General features: G+C 40.0%; 1 protein-coding gene across 6 annotated transcripts in view; it reads left to right on the forward strand.

Annotated features, from left to right (window-relative positions):
• The window catches only part of LOC109413960 (protein bric-a-brac 1-like), a 572,283-nt gene that overhangs the window by 293,324 nt on the left and 256,384 nt on the right, over nt 1–22,575 (forward strand). Inside the window, exon 2 of one of the 6 annotated variants that reach the window (XM_029870730.2) lies at nt 2,847–5,610. The exons of the other annotated variants lie outside the window; for them this stretch is intronic. Within the exon in view, the coding sequence (XP_029726590.1) occupies nt 2,847–2,855 (9 nt within the window). The 3' untranslated portion in view covers nt 2,856–5,610. Of the gene's footprint in view, nt 1–2,846; nt 5,611–22,575 lie in introns of those variants that run through there. 6 annotated transcript variants of the gene reach the window in all.

The following is a 22,575-nucleotide window of genomic DNA, read 5'->3' on the forward strand; positions in this document are numbered from 1 at the left end:
GGAGCGATTTGTAAGACAGTTTTAAGTCGAACTGTAAGAATTTCTCGTACTAATGACATGTAAAGTCAATTTTTAAACCACAAGTGTTATTTTGATCTCTTGCTCCATTGCAGATGTCTGATATACACAAGAACTTACAAATAAACTTTTAAAAGCAATTGTATTACTTATATCAATAGACTTTTGTAGTGGTTTAACTTGATTGTGTTTTTTATCAAAAATTGAGCACTTTTTCCATCAGCAGCTATTCAGTGCTGTAACAAGATACAAAATCAATATTTCCAAATTTTTTAAATGCCAGTTAGTGCTCCTGGTATTATGAATGAATGCTCAATGTACTGTATCCCATATAAGACATGTTCAAAAATTGAGTTTCTGCCAGCTTTTCTCAGAATTGGACCTCTGTGCTACGGGCGGTCAATCAAGCTCTAGCTCAAGCTCATAAATATTTCGTACAAACAGTTTGCATTCCTGCAAATAATTGAAAATGAACTCTTGTATGGTTTGTGGCTTACAGTCTCTATTTAATGTTCCATTTTGACTCGTGAAGGTGATTGGGTTAAAGATCACTAAAAGAATACTTTGATTAATTTTAGACAATATTTCAACAAAGACGAGACGAATGAATCGCAAAATTTAAAGCCTATATAATAAAGACATAAAAACTACAGCAAGGATTCGTTAGTAAATTTCTTTAACGATTTTTTCCCATGATTGCTGGTTTCCACCAGAACTTCTTACTAGGATAGATACCGTCAAGTAATTCTTGGAAAAATATATGACAAGTTCTTAATATATGCAACAAATTGCTTGTGAAATTTGTTATCTAACAAAAACAGATCAGAAACATCCATACCTGAAAAAATGAGAGATAAATTCTTGGAGCAACTTTGAACGAATCTCTAGCGTAGTACGTATGGATATCTCAGGATCTTAGAGGTATTGTTGATAGCATTCATGAAAAATCTCTGAAAGTATCCCGGAAAAGATTAATGAATTTTTGGAGCAATTTCTGAGGAAATTCTCAGAGAAGTTTTGAAGGACCTACTAAAGTAATTTCTTGATGCTGAAACAATTTTCGGGAAAATTCATCGACATTCTTCCTGGTGCAGATGGAATAAATCTAGAGAGAACTATCCTTGGAGACATTTCTATCAGAGATGCCAGATATACAGGTTATTCTGTATTATACTGATTTTTGACTGTCTTTACAGACAAGATACAGAGTACAGAAAAATACAGATTTCTAAAATGTGATACAGATTTCTCCAGAAAGAATAAAATTTTAAGTTGTTTTCAATAAATTTAATGAAAACTTTATAAAATGCTGCCTAAACATCAAATAATTTCTGAAAATTTGTACATTCTCACACATGTTTAGAAAAAATAATACCGGTAAAAATTAAAAACCATCAAAAAGTAGTTCATTTTTGTAAGTTTATATTGAAATCTAGGACTCTCGGTGTCTGTTATACCCTCAAATACGGCGATATTGAAAAATCTGTATTGATACAGATTTTTGATAAAATAATCTGGCATCCCTGATCTCTATATGAGTTCTGTAATAAATTGCCAAAATATCCATGAATACCTGGAGCATTGGGGTCTTCAGTTAGCCTAGTGGTTAAGGCTGTGGATCGCCAATCCGGAGACGGCGGGTTCAATTCCCGTTCCAGTCAGGACAATTTTCTCGACTCCCTGGGCATAGTGTATCAATGTACTTGCCTCAGAATATACAAATTCGTGCTATGGCAGGCTAACAAAGCCCTTCAATTAATAACTGTGGAAGTGCTAAAAAAACACTAAGTTGAAGCGAGGCAGGCCAAGTCCCAGTGGGGACGTCGAGCTATAAAGAAGAAGAAGAACCTGGAGCAATATCTGGAGGCTTCATCAATACCTCCTTTTTGTAGAGAATTCTTAGAACGCTGTTTAAGAAGCTTCTTGAGGAATTCCTGGAGAAAACCAGTCTGGAGCGTTTCTGGAAGAAAAACATAGACAAATTGCTGGACAAATTTGCCATGGAATTTCTGAGCCAATGTCTGAATCAATTATTGAAGGTATTGATTCTGGAATAATTATGCCAATCTACCTTTATGTCAAACGCTGTGCAACCCCACGAACCAGCTGGTGCAATCACTTGTTGCTGCTACCTATGTGACAAACGGACCACGTCGACGACGACGCTTGTTCGGTCACCTTTCCTAGTTCTGTAAAGAGCATCGTACAGCCCAAATCTCGCAGCCGATTCCGGACCCGGATAGCCCCAGCCCAGCTACACACATTCAATTAAGTGAAAATATTTTAATTGAAAACTGAAAATAATTTCCCCACGCTAGAGAGCGCATCCGCTTTTACTACCGGTCGGTGACGATGACGGGACGGGAACTCCCTCACATCGCAGCGTGAGGATGCGACGACGCGATACGCGTAGAATTTACTCGTCCTGTCGGCGCTGCCCGCGCCAAATGTGATCACACCTGGTTGAACTTGAAATTAGTTTAACACCCGTCGTCGGTGGTGGCGACAATGTTGGATGCCACTTTCGCGCTTCAAGACTCACGTTTAGAGGAAGTCCCTTATACCTACACTTTATCGTTCGTGCGACTGACTGACGCAATAATAGTTGGCGCGAGCAGGCGGTTTGACCTGTTGGTTTGAGGGCACGTTTCGCGTCTACAAGCATTTATCGAAGGCGTCTAATGTAAACATAGGCGGTGGCGTCCACCTTTGCGTATTCTCAACCACATCGCGTCAAGTGTGGCGTTTCTCCTTATAGTTGTAGACGTTTAGCATGTTTACCCTTTGCGAAACCCAAACTAATTTTGTTTTTGTTTCTCTCGTTGCAGGTATGTTGATAATGCGGAAAGCAGTGCAGGTGTTGGGAAATTTCTCGGTTGATAACAGGTGAGCGAGAGTACCGATCGGCGACAGTTGCATAATGCACATGTTTAGAAGATAAAAGGAGGGAATGCAGACGGGCTCGATGCCTGACACACGATATACGAACGCAAAATGATCATTGACGGAAGAATCTCTCAGCTCAATCCCAGTAGGTACACCCTAAAACGAAACAACACAGGCTTGTGTACAATGTACACAGGCTTGTGTACAATGTACACAGATTTGTGTACTACTAGATCAGCCTCCACCCCTGTGTCAAATGTACACAGTCACTTTTCTGGCTCTAGCGCTGGTATGGGAGCAAAGTTCGTAACTAATTTTCTCTGAACGATGACATGCATTATCAGGAATCGATCAATGCAAAAATAATTGTTAATTTTGTTTTCATGCCAACGCTGGAGCCGGAAAAGTATCTGTGTACATTTGACACAGCGGTGAGGCTGATCTAGTAGTACACAAATCTGTGTAACTTCTGTAACCGTGTACGTTACGCCAGAAAGAAGAGTCAATTTCTCAATTTACAAAAAGAGTTTCACATAAAAATCTGAACTGGGAAGCGAGAACGATGAGAGAGCACAATCAGTAATACTCCACTCATCGCGCGTGCATGCATACCCACTACACACTTTATTAGCCGACTTCCGGTGATGCTCCAAACGTTCATTAGACAATAATTTCCTATGACTATGAACTTTTCTCCAAGCTTGTTGCTCCGTCTCTATCCTCTATCCAACTCTTTACCCTCTGAACCCAGCTCGAGCTTTTTAATGATAATAATGATGAGGTTTTCAGCGTACATGTTCTCTCCTCCATCATCGGGGGTTCTTCCAATTCTCGCCCGTCCCACGACGCACACAAAAACACACACAAGATCAAAAATCCACCTCCACCGCACCGGAGGACCGCGCTCGCGCGCCAGCACACACCAGGTTGCAATAATCAAATGATTTCTAATAATTTTCCAATTTCATTCTAATGAGCTTCCCCCCACCGTTTGTTTAAGGGGAAAGGCGTGCGCGGCCGGCAGTCGGTCGGTTGGTCGGTCGGTGTGGTCACATCCGACAAAACTCTTCATTCGCCGATTCCGACACCACGACGACGTCCGCGCGCCGGAGACGACCACCAGTCTAGCGTGGCTCGGAAAGTGTCTGCTCCGCTCGCTGCTCGCGCAAAACCAAGCCTAACGGATATTGGTTTGTTCTTTCATTCCCATTTCTTCTGCTGGTCGGTGCCGGAGCCGGACGATCCCCAGCAGCCGGATTCTGGTCCGGGAGTCCCGCAACGGACGGAATGAAGTGAGGTTTTTTTTTTGGTTCGCTCCAATCGTAGTGTTGTGTGTTTTTTGCTTTAATTTGGTTTGACGGTGGACTTGCGGAAATTGAAGCGAAAAGAGTATAGACGAGGGGAAAAAAGAACGGCGAAAGCATAATTGTAAGCGAATTAAGAACGAGGTAAAAAAGTCAAGTGCCAACTTTCCGTTGTACTTCGGGAGTTGTTTCCTGGATTGAGGGTTTTTGCTAGGCTTTTTTTTGCGGCGGAATTGTAGAAGAGAGTGTGGGTGTAGTTGGGTGTCGTGCATTAACGGTGCAACGCTGATATTAACTCACTAGGGAACTTCTTAGAGAATATCCATGAATTACGTCACGCAAACATTATCTATTTTCGCAACCTTCTCCCTTTTCCTCCGATGTCACACGATTTTGCATGAGATCCCTGATGGTTTTCATGCGTCATCACACTTTGCTAAAACCCCACCACCCCCTCAATGTGTGAATGAAAAATACTTTGTTTGGATTAATTAAGATATTTCACCAGCTATTCCTCCAAAATTACTCAAAACATTATTTTAGAAAATTTTTCATGGTTTGGTTAATCAGAAACTCTTCCATAAATTCCTTCAGAAATGTTTTAGAAATTTCTTCAAAAACTCTTTGAGAATAGGATTCATTCAGAAAAGGATTCCTGAAAAAAAATCTCTCAGAGAAAATCTTCGAAATTTTTTTGAGAATTCCATCAGGGATACTTAAAAAAATGTTTAGAAAACTCATAGTTTCCATGGGAGTTTTCTTCGCCTTTTTCTAGATAATACACAAGAATTTAAACTACACAAGTAATGGAAAGTTCAGATAAAAGGGTACTTTATAAGCTGAGCAGCTTGTTGGAGGTTGCTCTTTAGCCTTTAGCAGATTCATTTTTAAGTAATTTCGGAACATGAAAGTTCATATAAGGAAGTCGGATAGCCTTCTAAGCAGCTTCTGACGGAGCTTCGCCAAAATGAATGTAGAAACAAAAATGTACTTTTCAGATTCATCACATCTTGTTATTGCTTGTATTATCGAGAATACATGCTCAAATTTACTTTACCTATGTATTTACATATGCGTATGGCACTCCTATGTAGGACCTCCTGCGTGATAAGCTGCCGTCATACCGCTGCGCTGCTACAGATACATAATATGGATAAGTTAACATCGCTACTGTATAATTTTGCAAACCTAGATGTCGACAGAGGATAGATTCAAGTCAGATTTCATACGCTTTGTACTTCATCGTAATTGTGGTGTCGGGGTAGAGTGTAGGGCTCTAACGCAGCTACTATCGGTTCGAAACTGGCGGGCGTTATGTTGTTTTTTTTTTTTCATTTGCACTTCATATACATTGATTTAGTGAATTTGATTTAGTTGTCTATGATAATTTGCTTATAATGATGTTTTTGCTAAAATGACAAAAATAAATCCTTAGATCATTAAGCTACTGAAATGAACTTCAAGGAACTAGAAAGCTTCAACAAAGTTCCGAGTAGGATCTTAAGCAGCTTTCATGTTCCAAGAAGTTCAGATAAAGTTCCGAACGGAACTTTATGGCTGCTTAAAAGGCTAACAACGAGCCTTGCTGGAACTTATGTGCAAAGTTCCAGCAAGGCTCGTTGTTAGCCTCTTAAGCAGCTAGAAAGTTCCGTTCGGAGCTTTATCTGAACTTTGTGGAACTTGAAAGTGCATTTTATCATGGAAAGTGGAACTTTTGGATACCTATAAGAACACATTTATGAAACATTTTTAGATTCCTTCCGAAATTCCTCTATTATTTCCTTCAGAAAATCCTCCAGGAATTTGATTGCTTTAGAATATTTTCAGAAATTGCTTCAGACATTTCTCGATAACTTCCTCCAGAGTTTCTTCCAGAAAAGCTTCTTTGGGTTTCCTCCAAAATGCCTCAATAGATTTTTCAAAAATCTGTACCTCAATTCTTAGCGCAAACCATCCAAGGATTTCTTTAGAAACTATTTCAAGGATCTCTTCCGAAAATCAAAACTTCAGAACTCTGCCAAAAATTCAAGCGAGGATTTCTTTAGAAAATATTCCACTGACCCTTTTAAAAATTATTCTTAGGTTTCCTTCAGGAAAATTTATCTTGGGATCCTTCAAGAAATTTGTTAAAGCCTTCCTTCAGATATTCCATCAAGAATATTTCTAGTTATTCCTCCAAGAACTCTCTTAGGTAGATTTCCAAGGGTTCTTTCTGAAACTCCTTACTTACCTTACCGGTCAGGCTAAGGCCGGGGTGGCCTCTGCTGTACATAGTAGCCGCCTCCATTCCACTCGGTCCATGGCTGTTTGTCTCCAGTTCCGCACTCTGCGCAGGGTCCGCAGATCGTCCTCCACTTGGTCGACCCACCTACCTCGCTGCGCTCCACGTCTTCTTGTACCGGTCGGATGACTCTCGAGAACCATTTTAGTCGGGTTGCTATCCGACATCCTGATGACGTGACCCGCCCACCGTAGCCTCCCGATTTTCGCGGTATGGACGATGGTTGGTTCTCCCAGCAGCTCGTGGTTTATTCGACTTCTCCAAGTCCCGTCTTCCATCTGCACTCCGCCGTAGATGGTACGCAACACCTTCCGTTCGAAAACTCCAAGGGCGCGTTGGTCCTCTGCACGTAGGGTCCATGTTTCGTGCCCATAGAGGACGACCGGTCTAATCAACGTTTTGTAGATGGCTAACTTCGTGTTACGGCGAACTTTATTCGATCGTAGAGTTCTGCGGAGTCCAAAGTAAGCACGATTTCCTGCCACAATGCGCCTCTGAATTTCTCTGCTGGTGTCGTTGTCGTCGGTCACCAGTGAGCCCAAGTACACGAATTCTTCAACCGCCTCGATTCATCACCGTCGATATAAATTCGGGGCGGCGGGCGCGGTGATTCCTCCCTGGAGCCCTTTGTCATCATATACTTTGTCTTCGACACATTAATGACTAATCCGATTCGCCTGGCTTCACTCTTTAGTCGGATGTACGTTTCCGCCATCGTCTCAAATTTACGAGCAATAATATCAATATCATCGGCGAAACCAAGCAGCTGAACGGACTTCGTGAAAATCGTCCCACTCGTGTTTATCCCCGCTCTTCTTATTACACCCTCCAAAGCAATGTTGAACAGCAAGCACGAAAGACCATCACCTTGCCGTAACCCTCAGAGAGATTCGAAGGAACTCGAGAGTGTCCCTGATACTCGAACTACGCACATCACTCGATCCATCGTCGCCTTGATTAATCGTATCAGTTTATCCATGAATCCGTATTCGTGCATAATCTGCCATAGCTGTTCTCGATCGATTGTATCATACGCCGCTTTGAAATCGATGAACAAGTGATGTGTGGGCACGTTGTATTCGCGGCATTTCTGCAACACCTGGCGGATGGCGAACATCTGGTCCGTTGTAGCGCGTTCACCCATAAATCCAGCCTGATATTGCCCCCCTGAAACTCCGCCTAGAGAGAATATCATGCAAAAATTCTTATATTATCACTTTTTTTTTGGTTTCGGCTAGAATTGCTTCAAAGACTCCTGCAGGAGTTCAAATAAAGATTTCTTTAGTATTTCCAGAATTTTCTCTGAGATTTAATCCCAGGACAACTTCAAAAATGTCTTTAAATTTTTTTAGTGAATTTACTTGGAAAAAAATCCTACGAGTTTTTGCAGGAATTCTTGTCGAAATATCTTGCAAGTTTTATTTTTTATAGATTTTATATAAGATTTTTCTAGGCGTTTATTCACGTATTTCTACAGGAATTCGTTCAAAACAACATTTACAGATTGCTCCAGGACTACTATCGGAAAAAATCCAAGAAATTTATTTGAAAAAAAAATGCTTCAGGAATTCTTCTGAGAATCATCCACCTTCAAAAAAATCTTAAGAGACTTCTTAAGGAACGCAAGGGCTCACTTAAAAGTTCTTCCATGTTATTTTTTGGAAATTCTTCAAACTTTTCATTGACATTCCCACAGATTCTTTTGTAAATTCTTCCAAGGGTTTTCTCAAAAGCTCCTTTAGGATTTTTTTCGAGATTCACCTATTTTTATCTGGACGTTTTTCAGAAATTCTTACAGAAATTGTACAAAAAACGACAGGCATGTTTTTAGGAATCTTCAAGGGAATTTCTAAAAAAAAACTTGGAAAATGGCTAAGCATCTCCTGAAAATTTTGAGAAAGAGTCACTGAAAGGTCTGAATAAATTGTATCCAATCCCTGAGGAAATATCTGGTGGAACTTATGGAGAAACCCCCAAAGAAGTCGTTGAAGAGTTTCTCGGGAATTTTCTGGAAAATTTTTCAAATAAATGCCTGAGAGAGTCTCTGAAGGAGTCTATAAAGAAATACCAACAATGACTATTAAAAACGAGTTCCTGGAAAAAATCTGAACACCTAAAGAAAAATCCCAGTGGATAGTACTTCTTTTTCTGAAAAAGTTTCGAATTCTGTGTGAAAAAATGTTCTTAAATTGCCTCTTTCAAAGAAATCTTTGAGGAAAATTTAAAAAAAACTGGAGAAAATTCTGATATTATTCATGAAAATTTGTTTTTAAAAATATATGAAGAAATACATATAGGAATACATACACGATCTTCTGTAGCTATCCTTGAAATAATTTTCAAAGAATCTTAGTAGGATATCATTAAATTTCATGAGAAACTCCTGAAAAGACCAAAAGAAAAATTCCTGGAGGAATTCCTGAAAGAATCTCTGGAGAAGTTCTGTAGAATTTTTCCAAAGAAATACGTGGCCAGATAGGGTTTCTAAAGGTTTGCCTGGAGGAATCTTTGGAGGAATTCCTGCTAAAATCATTTAAGCAAATTTTCTTTCCATAATTTTTTTAATAAAATTTTAAAAATCCAGAAGAAATTTCTGGTAGATTCCCCGAACGTAATCGTGGAGAAAACTCTAAAGAAGCGCATGAGAAGAAATACATTCAAAAATTATTCTTGGAGGAATCTTTAAAAAAAACTTGCTGAAAACATAAAAAGAATTCCTGCAAGAATTTCCGATCCGTGGCAAGTAATGACCAAAAGCTCAAGGAGGGATGAATTCTTACAAAATCTTCGGCATGGTATTCACAATTCACACATTCCTGGTGAGACACTCGGAGGAATCCGCTCGCAGCTCTGGACGAATTTCTATCAAGATCATGTGTCGAATTATAGGAAACTGGAGATTCCGGGGGTAGCACAAGAAAGATGGCATAGTACGCAAATTGCGTAACGCTAAAATTAGACTCCCCCATCCCACAATTGCATTACGTAATATGTATATTGTATATGATGCCGATACTATGGTGTTTTTTTTATAGCACGAAAGTTCATCTGGAATTCTCCGGCAATTATTTCAGATATTCCATCGGGAATTCTTCCAGAAGTATGTCCAGGAATTAAAAAAAAATCTTTATTATTTAGGGGAAATTACCTATTCTCGGCCGTTTTGTTCTCTTCGTCTTAGGGGTTTTTTTAAACCTATTGAACTCAGAGTTGGTCTCAAATCCTTCCCAACTAAGCTGAATAATATGGCCAAGTTTCAGGCAATTTGGCTGACAAAAACCCCCCATGACGAAGAGATCAAACCTGCCGATAATACCCATTATCACCCTACTTCATAAAATTTTTGGAAAGATTTTTCTGTAGTTCCTTCAGGAATTCATCCAGAAGTTCCTCCGTGAATTCTTCCGAATGTTTTCCATGAAATTCTGTCACAAGTTCCTCAGAGAATTCCCCCAGAAGCTGCTCCATAAATTCTTCTCAACGTTCTGACTGAAAATTATTTCTAAAAGTTTCCGAGAATTCGTCAACAAGTTCATCCGGAACCCCGAGCAGAAGGAAATAACAACTCCATAATAAAATGCGTTATATTGGCAAAATAACTGAGCAATGGAATCAGTTATTTTCATGTTATTAACATAATATATTATGTTATAAACTTGTCTGTCATAAGCGGCAAAACAACAAAAATCATAACAAAAAAATGTTCCTGGAAGACCAATTTAATAACATGTTTTGTTGGTTGCAATAACAACTTAATAATAATGAATATAAAAATATTTCAATAACAAATTTTGAACTTTGGATGTTATTGATGATAATTTAAAAACAAAATAAGTTATGATTATAATACACATGAAATATAATAATGTACCTTATGTTTAATTTAAGTATGGTAAATGCCACAAGGGAGATAGAGTGCCCCCTCTCTCCACTATAATCAACCCAATTTTGTTGAATTTCCCTAGAAGACTAGTCTGAAGTTTATGGTATTTTTCTAATAAACCTTTCAATAAACTCTTCCTGGGATTTTACCTACTGGTCGAAAACATCTTGTAAAATGGCTCGTTGGCGTTGTTGGAATCGTGAAATCATGTTCTTTTGGATACAGGTCGCTTAACTCCGCTGATCATTGATGATTTAATATTTATGCACACTCTATAGTTCAATAATACTAAATTTGTTTTACAACAAAACATATTATTTAAATGTTATTTAATAAACGTATACCAATACCGTGCTCATAACAAAATAAGCTTGCCCAACAAAAGATGTTATGGAGAAGTAATGCCTTGATAAGATAATAATAACAAACCAAGATATAAAAACAGGTTATGTTATTTCGTAGTTATTAATTTGATATTCTCCTCTGCTCGGGACAGATCCTTCGGAAATTCGTTCAGAAGTTCCTTCGAGATTTGTTTCTCGAATGTTCCTCCTAATTTTCTTCTGCTGAAAGTTCTTTTTGATTTTTTTTTGAAAATACTCGTGAAGTTGTTACGAGTTCACCTGAAAACTTCTTCCGGGAATGCTTCCAGTAGTTTGCCCTGGATTTTTATAGGAGTTCCTTCGGATTCTCTTCCACAAGTGCTTTTTAGAAATTTGTCCAAAAGTTCTTTCAGTAATCGTTTTCTTTGGGAAATCCCTCAGGGTTCCTATGTTGTTTTTATGTCGCGATCGTCTGAAATTCAAATTGTATACATTCAAAAGTTCTTTCAGAAGTTCCTAGGATAATTCTTCCAAACGTTCCGTCTATCATTTCTACTATAGTTCATTAAAGAGTTTTTCCAATAAATCTTCTGGTCATTTTTCCTCCACAATAGTTCCTACGAGAATTCGTGCAGAAGCTCACCTGGAAATTCTTCATTGATTTTTTTGAAAAATTCTTTCGGAAGATGTTCCAAAAGTATTTCCATTTGTCCCATCGGGAAATCATCTCGAAAAGCATGCAGGAGTTCTTCTAGAAGTTATAGGAACTCTTCTAGAAATATCTCTAGAGATTCTTTTGAAAATTCCTTCTGGAATTCTTCCTACAGTTCTTCCAATTTTTTTTTCAAAAGTTCCTCGGAAAATTGCTTCAAAAAGAAATCTCGGAATTCTATCAAAATTTACTTTGATAGTACTGGAAATGCTTCCAAAACATTCTTCGGTTCGGTATTTTATCTCATTTTTTTATTTTATTTTTACTTTTCTTCTGAGATTTTTTCTGAATTTCCTCATAAGGTTTAACGAGAGTTCTTCCAGAAAATCTTTCTAAAATTCGCTCCGAAGTTCCTCGGGCAAATCTTCAAGGAAATTATATGAGTTTTCAAAGGGGTTTTCGAAAAAAATTATCTAAAAATTTCTCGGGAATTCTTCTAGATCTTGTACCAGATATTTTCCGAGGCTACTGTTCGAATTTTTTCCCGGGAGTCCAATAGTTCTTCCGGGATTTTTTTTTTCAATTTTCTGAGATGTCTTTTAGAAATTCTTTTGACATGCCTTCCCAATGTTTCTCCTGAAATTAACATTGGAGTTTTTCTAGCAGTTCTTCCCAGACTTCCCCAATAAATCTTTATGGAGCTCAGAAGCTTCTGGACTTCGTTACAAATTCTTTCAGAAAAATCATCGTGAAAGTCTGCTAAGAATTTTTTTTCAGGAGTTTTTCGACGCATTTTTCTAGAAGTACTTTCAGAAATTCTCTAAGCAATTCCACCATTAATTCCTATAGGAGTTCTTTCAAGAGGTTATTTATGATATCATTTTCCAAACAATATTTTTGGAATTTATTCAAGCAATCAACACGGAATCCCCCAAATATATCTTTGCCGGGTGCAGCACAGTTGTTCCATGTTCAATGGGAATCCCTATTAACATGGAACGACTATGACATCACGGAAGACCTACAAACATTCTCAAATGATTTCCTCTAAAATTAAAATAAGAATTTTTTCAAAGTTTTTGAACATTAATGTTTTTAAGCATACCACCAAGCTTTCCACCATGGATTTTTTTCATTGCTTCCTGTAAGTGTTCCTCCAGTGATTATTGCAAGAAAACTTATGAGAATTTCTCAAAGGGTTTCTTCAATGATTTCTTTAGGATTGCATTCGATCTGATGTGAAACAACATAAAGCTTCCTCCTGCAACATCTCCAAAGACATCTTCAAAGTTATTCCATGTGTTCTTCCAAGAATTTCTTTTGAGATGCTCCCAGAAATATCTCCAAACAATTTCTTTTACAATTTTTATATGTATTTTTTTTTTCTGGTAGTTTTGCCAGGATTCTTACAGAAAATTTTCCACGTATTTTTTCGAGAATGGTTTACCGCGGATACCTCCAGAAATTATTACATGGAAACCTTAAAAAAAAAAATCTAAAAAAAATCCTGCCAAAAATTATAAATAAAAATTCTTCAGAAAATCCCCAAGGAATTCCAAAAGAATTCCTCCAGGAATGTTTCGACGAATTTCAAAAAGGAACCTCACTAGTTTTTTTTTTGAATACTTCCAACAGTTCACATTCAGATTATCCCAGCAATTCTTCTAAACTTCACTTCAAAGTTTCCTTCACTATTCTTGTTTTTAAGAATTGACTCAGGAACAGCTCCATGGACTACTGCAAGACTTCATCCAAGGATTTCTATAATAATTCCTCCATGATTTTCTCCAGAAAACCCTCCAACGATTGTTTCATTAATATAAAGAAATTTCTCCAAAGGTTCTTCTAAGATTGATTTGGCTCTAATGATTCTCCCCGAAGTTATTATAATGGCTCCTCTATGTATTTCTCTGTGGATACCTCCAAAGACATCTTTGAGAATTTTTCCAGGAATCCTCACAAGGAGTCCTCTAGAAATGCATTCAAGAACTTCACCAGGAATTTCCGCAAGGATTCCCTCGATTTTTTTTTTCACATATTCCTTCTGAAATTCTTTGAACATTTCATTCGGAAATTCTTCCAGATTCTTCATTTTTTAAAGACTCCTTCAAGAGTTCTTCTAAAGATATCTCCGAGAATTCTTGCAAGGATTATCCAAGTATTTAAACAGGATTCCTCCAGAAAATTTACCAAGAAATCCTAAAGGTACTCAATTCTGTTGAAAGATTCCTCTTTCTTTCTCCCAAGGTTTTTCCTGCTATTCTTCCAAAGAATTCTTCAGGAATTCTGCTAGAAATTTCTTCAAGATTTCCTTTAAATCTTGTAATACTTAAGAATAATGCCAATCTCATCTGATTTTTTTAAAGAAATTCTTCCAATTGGCTTCGGCAGGAATTCTTTGAATATTCCTTCAGTATTTTCTCCAGTATTTCCTTCTCCAACGATTTATCTAAGTATTTCGTCAATTATTTTCCAAGCATTCTCCCCGAATTCATGTCTTTAAAAATATTCATAAAATCATAATATAGGAATCTCTCTAAAGATACCTCCAGGAATGCTTCATAGAATTACTGCATAGAATTGTTCGTGAATTCTCCAGGAATTCTCTCAAGAATGACTCAAGAAACTTTTCGGTGATTTTTTTTCCAGGATTCTTCTCAATTATTTTTCCCAAAAGGAATTCCTACTAACTACAGTTTTTAAAAGTATTGTTGTGTGAGCTCCTTAAAGAAATTCTGGAAAATGTTCCTCCCTTGTTCCTGTAGCCCTTGTAAAAATACATGGAGCAATTTCTGTGAGAGTGTTCAAAGGAATTTCCTGAAAAAAAATATGATATCTTGCATGATTTCTCGAATAAACTCACTCACTCATGAATCCAAGAATACAGAATGGTAGAATCACTGTCCGAATCTTAGTAGAAAAAACCTCTAGAAGTTTTCGCTAAAGAAATCTTCGACAAAACCTGAAAGAAATCCTTGGAGATGTTTCTTAAAAAAACACTGAAGGACTTCTTTGAAATAAATTTCTTTTTTATCGCTGATAATTCTCAAGTTGTCTCCGTCCCAGGAAAGATTCAGTCAAATGTTTGCGTGGATTTTTTGCATATGAAACACCGTATTTCACAACCACAGAGAAATATTCCTTCATTGCATTGTGAAGCCGTGTTATGAGCTGGAGGGGAAAATTATTATCAACGCAACAAAAATATTACGTGGTTAAAAAGCTCTACAGATGAGGAAAAAAAACAAAAACAAAAATATTAATCGATGGTCGTTATTCTAGAGCTACAACTATCTCAATTTAAAATATTTCTGCGCAATAGTACTTTGAACACATTTCCCTGGTGTTAAAATTCACAAATAGCGTGACATCACCTAATTCCAATCACTTTTCTGGTTCCTAACACCATGCAAAACAAATGGAATGAACGGAAAAAAGAATTTAAAAAAAATCGAGCGACAAGTATTCAATCTTATTTTTTAAGGAAATGGCAGATGTTACTTACCTTACCGATCAGGCTAAGGGTTCATTCAAATATTACGTAACGCTAAGGGGGAAGGGAGGGGGTCTAGCGCTGTGTTACGCTTCATACAAAATTTCGAAATCTCTCATACAAAATTTGTTACGTGGGGGAGGGAGGGGGTACAAAATTGCCAAATTTTGCGTTACGTAATATTTGAATTAACCCTAAGGCCGGGATGGCCTCTGCTGTACATAGTAGCCGCCTCCATTCCACTCGGTCCATGGCTGTTTGTCTCCAGTTCCGCACTCTGCGTAGGGTCCGCAGATCGTCCTCCACTTGGTCGACCCACCTAGCTCGCTACGCTCCACGTCTTCTTGTACCGGTCGGATGACTCTCGAGAACCATTTTAGTCGGGTTGCTATCCGACATCCTGATGACGTGACCCGCCCACCGTAGCCTCCCGATTTTCGCGGTATGAACGATGGTTGGTTCTCTCAGCAGCTGATGCAGCTCGTGGTTCATTCGCTTTCTCCAAGTCCCGTCTTCCATCTGCACTCCGCCGTAGACGGTACGCAACACCTTCCGTTCGAAAACTCCAAGGGCGCGTTGGTCCTCTGCACGTAGGGTCCATGTTTCGTGCCCATAGAGGACGACCGGTTTAATCAGCGTTTTGTAGATGGTTGACTTCGTGTTACGGCGAACTTTATTCGATCGTAGAGTTCTGCGGAGTCCAAAGTAAGCACGATTTCCTGCCACAATGCGCCTCTGAATTTCTCTGCTGGTGTCGTTGTCGGCGGTCACCAGTGAGCCCAAGTACACGAATTCCTCAACCGCCTCGATTTCATCACCGTCGATATAAATTCGGGGTGGTGGGCGCGCTGATTCCTCCCTGGAGCCCTTTGCCATCATGTACTTTGTCTTCGACACATTAATGACTAATCCGATTCGTCTGGCTTCACTCTTTAGTCGGATGTACGTTTCCCGCCATCGCATCGTCTCAAATTTACGAGCAATAATATCTATATCATCAGCGAAACCAAGCAGCTTAATGGACTTTGTGAAAATCGTTCCACTCGTGTTTATCCCCGCTCTCCTAATTACACCCTCTAAAGCAATGTTGAACAGCAAGCACGAAAGACCATCACCTTGCCGTAACCCTCTGCGAGATTCGAAGGGACTCGAGAGTGTCCCTGATACTCGAACTACGCTCATCACTCGATCCATCGTCGCCTTGCTCAATCGTATCAGTTTATCCGGGATTCCGTATTCGTGCATAATCTGCCATGGCTGTTCTCGATCGATTGTATCATACGCCGATTTGAAATCGATGAACAAGTGATGTGTGGGCACGTTGTATTCGCGGCATTTCTGCAACATCTGGCGGATGGCGAACATCTGGTCCGTTATAGCGCGTTCACCCATGAATCCAGCCTAATATTGCCTCACGAACTCTCTTGCAATCGGTGATAGATGGTGGCGTAAAATTTGGGAGAGTATCTTGTAGGCAGCGCTCAGTAATGTGATCGCGCGGTAATTCCCGCAATCCAACTTGTCGCCCTTTTTGTAGATGGGACACACGATACCTTCCATCCATTCCTCCGGTAATACTTCCTCCTCCCAAATCTTGGTAATGACCCAGTGTTGTTCTCTCACCAGTGTTTCTCCACCGTATTTTAGAAGCTCGCTTGGTAGTTGATCTGCTCCAGCGGCTTTGTTGTTTTTCAACTGGCCAACCTCCTCCTCAATCTCTTGGAGGTCAGGGGCCGGAAGTCTTTCGTCCTATGCACATACTCCTAGATCTGTTACCACGCCACCTTCGGTACTTGCAACGTCACCATTGAGGTGCTCATCGTAGTGCAGCCGCCACCTCTCGACCACCTCACGCTCGCTCGTGAGAATATTCCCGTGATTATCTCGGCACATTTCGGCTTGTGGCACAAAGCCTCTGCGCGAGCGGTTCAGCTTCTCGTAGAACTTTCGTGTGTCCTTAGCGCGGTACAGCTCTTCCATCGCTTCGCGATCTCGTTCTTCCTGCTGGCGCTTCTTCATCCGGAAGACTGAGTTCTGCCTGTTCCGCGCTTGTCTGCAACGTGCCTCATTCGCTCTCGTACGGTGTTGCAGCATTCTCGCCCATGTCGCATTCTTCTCGTTTTTAAACTGTTCACATTCGTCGTCGTACCAGTCGTTTCTGTGATTCGGAGTCACGAAGCCTAGTGCTGTAGCCGAGGTACTACCTATGGCGGATCGGATATTCCTCCAGCCATCTTCAAGTGTAGCTGCGCCAAGCTGCTCTTCCGTTGGTAGGGCCACTGCTAACTACTGCGCGTAGTCTTGAGGCACTTCTACGTTACGCAGCTGCTCGATGTTTAGCCGCGGCGTTCGACTTCGACGCGTTGTGATAACTGTCGAAAGTTTTGAGCACATGCATACAGCGACTAAGTAGTGATCCGAATCTTTATTCGCACTGCGGTATGTGCGGACATTGGTTATATCCGAGAAGAATTTACCGCCGATTAGAACGTGGTCGATTTGATTTTCTGTTTGTTGGTCGGGTGATCTCCAGGTGGCTTTGTGGATATCTTTGCGGGGGAAGAAGGTGCTTCGGACTACCATACCACGGGAGGCTGCAAAGTTTACGCATCGCTGGCCGTTATCATTCGATACGGCGTGCAGGCTGTTTCGCCCGATTACCGGTCTGTACATTTCCTCCCTTCCTACCTGCGCGTTCATGTCGCCGACAACGATTTTCACGTCACGCGACGAGCAACCATCGTATGTTTGCTCTAATTGCGCGTAGAACGCTTCTTTCTCGTCATCAGGTCTCCCTTCGTGTGGGCAGTGGACGTTAATGATGCTGTAGTTGAAGAAACGGCTCTTAACTCTCAACATGCACATCCTTGCGTTGATCGGCTGCCACCCGATCACACGTTGTCGCATCTTGCCCAACACTATAAATACTGTTCCCAGTTCATTGGTGGTGCCACAGCTTTGGTAGAAGGTAGCCGCTCGATGCCCGCTTTTCCACACTTTCTGTCCAGTCCAACAAAGTTCCTGCAACGCCACGATGTCGAAGTTGCGGGGATGTAGTTCGTCGTAGATTATCCTGTCACATCCTGCGAAACCTAGTGACTTGCAATTCAATGTTCCAAGTTTCCAATCGTAGTCCTTATTTCGTCGCGTGGGTCTTTGCCGATTGTATCGAGTCGTATTTTCTCCTATGTTATTCGCAATGGGGATTTTTACGGGTGGCTTATTGGGCCTACGCCAACACTCCTGTCTCGCCGAAGGGCCATCGTGCCAGTTTCTGTTCTGTTTAACGTCCCAACCAACACTAGGACGACCACGCTGATGGGGCTACCACCTTGGATCTAGCTGGGCGTGGTGCAGCGTTTCTTACTCAGCCGCTGGATGCCAGAACAGACGCTGTTTGAGCCGCACCTCCTTGGTGAACAAACGCTCGAATCGTACCTCCTCAATCTAGCTGAAGTCAGAAGGACAACAGTACCCAGGCTGCACTACCAGCTAAGCACACAACTCTTAGCTGGCGGTCTTTGTCATCGCTTGACCCGTGGAAGCATGAGGTAGGAACTTGTGAGTGGCAGATGTTAAACAATACATACTTACATTATATGGAAGCTCATTTGTAAATTAGTCATTGAAATCATAATTCCAAGAAGCATTGCAAGAATAAACTCGATCATTATTGGTCAGTGTCGGAATAAAAACTTTATTCCGACATTCTACCCGCTCTACTGAAATGACAAATTGAAAGTTGGGCAATTTGAATTGTAATTGCTCAAAAATGTATTCAATTCACAATAAAGGGTTCTGTATGCATCATAAAGGGCACAAATGGCAGGACTTAACTAGCTCCACTCCACCCAACTGAAAGGACCGTGAGTTTTGAAGTCGGAATTTATAATGATAATGAATACATAAATGTATACACGAATGGCTACATCGCGCGTTGTCGGTCGATTGACAAGTGCAACGCCGCCAGGTCGAGACGGAACGATGGCGGTTGGGCGGTTGGTGTCGATACGAAGGGTCAAAGCTCGGCGACAGAGTCGTGGAAGACCACGGGGTTAGACTCGGGGAAAAAAATCTAACCGTCGTCGACTACGAGGACGACGACGGACGGTTTGTTTCCAGCAGCAGGCTCGACCATGCACCGCCACCAGTTCAAAGCGCGACTGCAGGCTGCTGAAGGATTCTTGTCGCTTTGCCTCGACCCCGAAGTCTCTCACTCATTTGGTCTCGGTGATGGGTGATGGAAGAGTTAGGAGTCACAAACGGCATAAGGTTGGACGGGCGGTGGTGCGAGGAGTGGCAGCGCCAACGATGATGATTTTGTAGAGCTGCTGATGTTGAAAACTGCCACTTAGAAAATCCATGGGCTTTGCATTACATGCAACGCGAACACCCAAGAGAAAGAGATTCAAATGTTTGGAAACCTGGTGGAATGGGTGGGGGGTGGTGGCGGGAGGAGGCACTTGGCAAAACGCTGGCATAAATGAAAAGTGAATGAATAAAATATGTTGAGGCCTGGAGAATGATGCTGAAGCAAAAAAACAAAGCGATGACAGAGACGTAAAATGCACTCTAGAGCGTACTTGGCCTAATTAAAATTAAAGATAAAGCATGAACATTTCGTTTACGATAGTGCACGACGTTGGGCATGGTTTCTATCTCGACGACAGACATAGACGACTCCCATTAAAGGGAGGTATGGAGCTTATTTGAAGGGCTTTATTGCTGACTAGATTGATGAGCGGTTAAATGATTGACAGAGCTTGTGGTTACTCTTAAGCATCAATTTTTGATCCAATTTAACCCGAACGGCCATAACGCTCGGCATAAGCCGTTCCTCGAAAATTCCTCCAGGACCCCCTCGGAAATTCATCGTGATGTTTTCCGAGAGTACCTCTACGAGTTCCGAGTAAATTCCTTCAGGAATTGCCGTGAAATCTCTCACAACTTATCGCTAGTTTCTCGGATTCTTCAAGAGCTGTGTTGGGATTCCTTCATGAGATCCGCAGGAATTACTTCGAAAAACTTCCAAAAAATCCTGCAGGAGTTCTTCGGGAATTCCTTCGGAAGTACCGCGAGGATTCCATGGGAATCCCCCAATGATTTGTCCAGGAGTTCCCTGAAAGCCCCTCCAGATAATTTTCCCAAGAGGTCCTCCAGAAATTTCTCCTGGGATTCCTACAGGAAGTTTTCCAGGGATTCCTCCAGGAATTCCTGTACTGATTCCTCTATGGGCTCATTCATGAATTTTTTCAGGTATTCCTCCAGAAATTCCTACACAGCTTCTTAAAGAATTCATCCAGAGTTCCCTCCAGGAATTCTTCCAGGGATTTCTTCAGGAATTCCTCAAGGACTTCCTCCAGGAATACCTCCAAGAATTTCTTCTTGAATAACTGCTAATTCATCTATTCATCTAGGAATTCATCAAGAGATTCCTTCGGAAATTCCTCCACGGTGTCCTCCAGAAATTCATCCAGGGGTACCTCCAGGAATTTCAACAGGGGTCTTCTATGAATTCCTCACAGGAATTGCTTCAGTTTTTTTTGCAGGAATTCCATCAGTCATTCCTCCAGGAATTCTTCCTGTACATACTCCAGGGTATGTTCCAGAAATTACTCCAGCAAATACTCCAAGAATTCCTTCAGGAATTCCTCCAGAATTTTCTACAGGAATTACTCTACAAATTTTTCAGGAATTCCTCCAGAGCTCCTTCAGGAATTCATCCAGAGTTCCCTCCAGGGATTCTTTCAGGGATTTCCTCTGGAATTCCTCAAGGACTTCCTCCTGGAATACCTCCAAGGATTTCTTCTTGAATAGCTGCTTATTTATCTAGGAATTCATTAAGAGATTCCTTCGGAAATTCCTCCATGGTGTCCTTCAGAAATTCTTCCAGGGGTACCTCCAGGAATTCCTCCAGCAATTTTAACAGGGGTCATCCACGAATTCGTCACAGAAATTGCTACAGAAATTCTTCCAGTAATTCCATCAGTCATTCCTCCAGGGGTTCTTCCAGAAATTCTTCCTATACATACTCCAGGATATATTCCCGAAATTGCTCCAGAAAATACTCCAGGAATTCCTTCAGAAATTCCTCCAGGAATTTCTAAAGGAATTATATACGAATCCCTCCTGGAATTACTACAGAAATTCCTCTAAGAATTGTTCCGTGAATTTTTTTTTTCAGTAATTCCTCCAGTTATTATTCCAGAAATTCTTCCAGAAATAACTGCAGGAAATCCTACAAGAATACTTCCAGAAATTTCTCCAAGAATTCCTCCAGTTAATACTCCAGAAATTCCAGAAAGAAGTCTTGGAGGTATTCCTGAATGAATTCTTGGAAGAACTCCTAAAGGAATTCCTGGGGAATTCCTACTGGCATTTCAGGAGGAACTTCTGAAGGATTTCCTAGAAGAATTCCTAAATGTATTTATTGAAAAATCCCTGCATGTATTCCTAGAGGAATTAACAAAGGAATCCCTGGCCAAATTCCTGGAGGAATTTTTGACAGAAGTATTGGATCAGGTCTTGGAGAAATTATTATTAAAAAAAAATTTCTGGAGAAATTCCTGGACGGATTCATGATGAAATTTTTGGAAAAATTCCTGGAGGAATGCTTGGAGAAACTTTTGGAGTAATTATTTGAGAAATTCTTGAAGGAATTCTAGAAGGAGTTCTCGGAAGAAATCATGAAAGAAATCTCGAAGCAGCTCCTAGAGAAATCCATGAGGGAATTCTAAGAGGAATCCCTGAAGTTGTCGCAGGAGTATTTTCTTTAAGAATTTTTTTATTGGTTTACTGATGGATCCTGAAGGTATTTGTGGAGGAATTTCCGGAAAAATTCTTTCAAAAATTCTTTAAAAATCCCTGGGGAATTTCTCGACGAATTCTTCGATGATTTCCTGAAGACGCTCCTGGAGGACTTTCTGAAGTAATTTCTGTAGAAATTCCTTGAAAATTTTCTTCACGAACTCCTGGAGCAATGTCTGGAGAAATGCCTGATAGTAATCTCGAATAAATCCCTGGAGTATTTTTAGAAAGAATTTCTGGATGATTTCCTGCAGGTTTCTGGAGAAATTCTTCAAGGAATTGAGCGTGATCAAATAAGGTTTCTGAAAATTATAGAACTTTTAGAAAAACTTATAAGATATTTGAACACATTTTTAAAACATTATATCCCAGTATGTACTTTTCAAACTTTTTGTGTGTTACAGCTGATACCTAAGGTTCTCATATGCAGCTACTTTTGAGGCTTTATATTCACTAAAAAAATATGAAAAATGTACTTATGTAGTTGGCGATGTTTTAAAATTTACCTTATTTTGCACATATAATCTGCCAAACGTTTTCCACCAATAAAAGTGCATTAACTGAACGAAAAATACAAAGAACCTACTCTTCATATGTAGTTTAGTAGGTCCTGTATGAAAATATTTCATTAAAAAAAATTAAAAAAGTTGAAAACATTTGGCACTTTTATTGATCAAAATATGATAAATTTCCAAATGACACTCTGAACATATACAGATTTTTCATATTTTTTGTAGAGAGTATAAAACGTCAAACGAAGCTGCATATGAAAGCCTTAGGTATACGCTGCAACACAAAAAAAAATAAAAAAGTTTCATCGAGTACATATTGAGATATAATGTTTTAAAATTGTATTCATAAATCTTAAAAGTTTTACTAAAAGCTCTATAATTTTCAGAAAACTTATTCGATCTCGCTTAAAATTTAA

Source organism: Aedes albopictus, chromosome 2 (genome assembly GCF_035046485.1).
Source record: "Aedes albopictus strain Foshan chromosome 2, AalbF5, whole genome shotgun sequence".
Classification (NCBI taxonomy): Eukaryota; Metazoa; Arthropoda; class Insecta; order Diptera; family Culicidae; genus Aedes; species Aedes albopictus.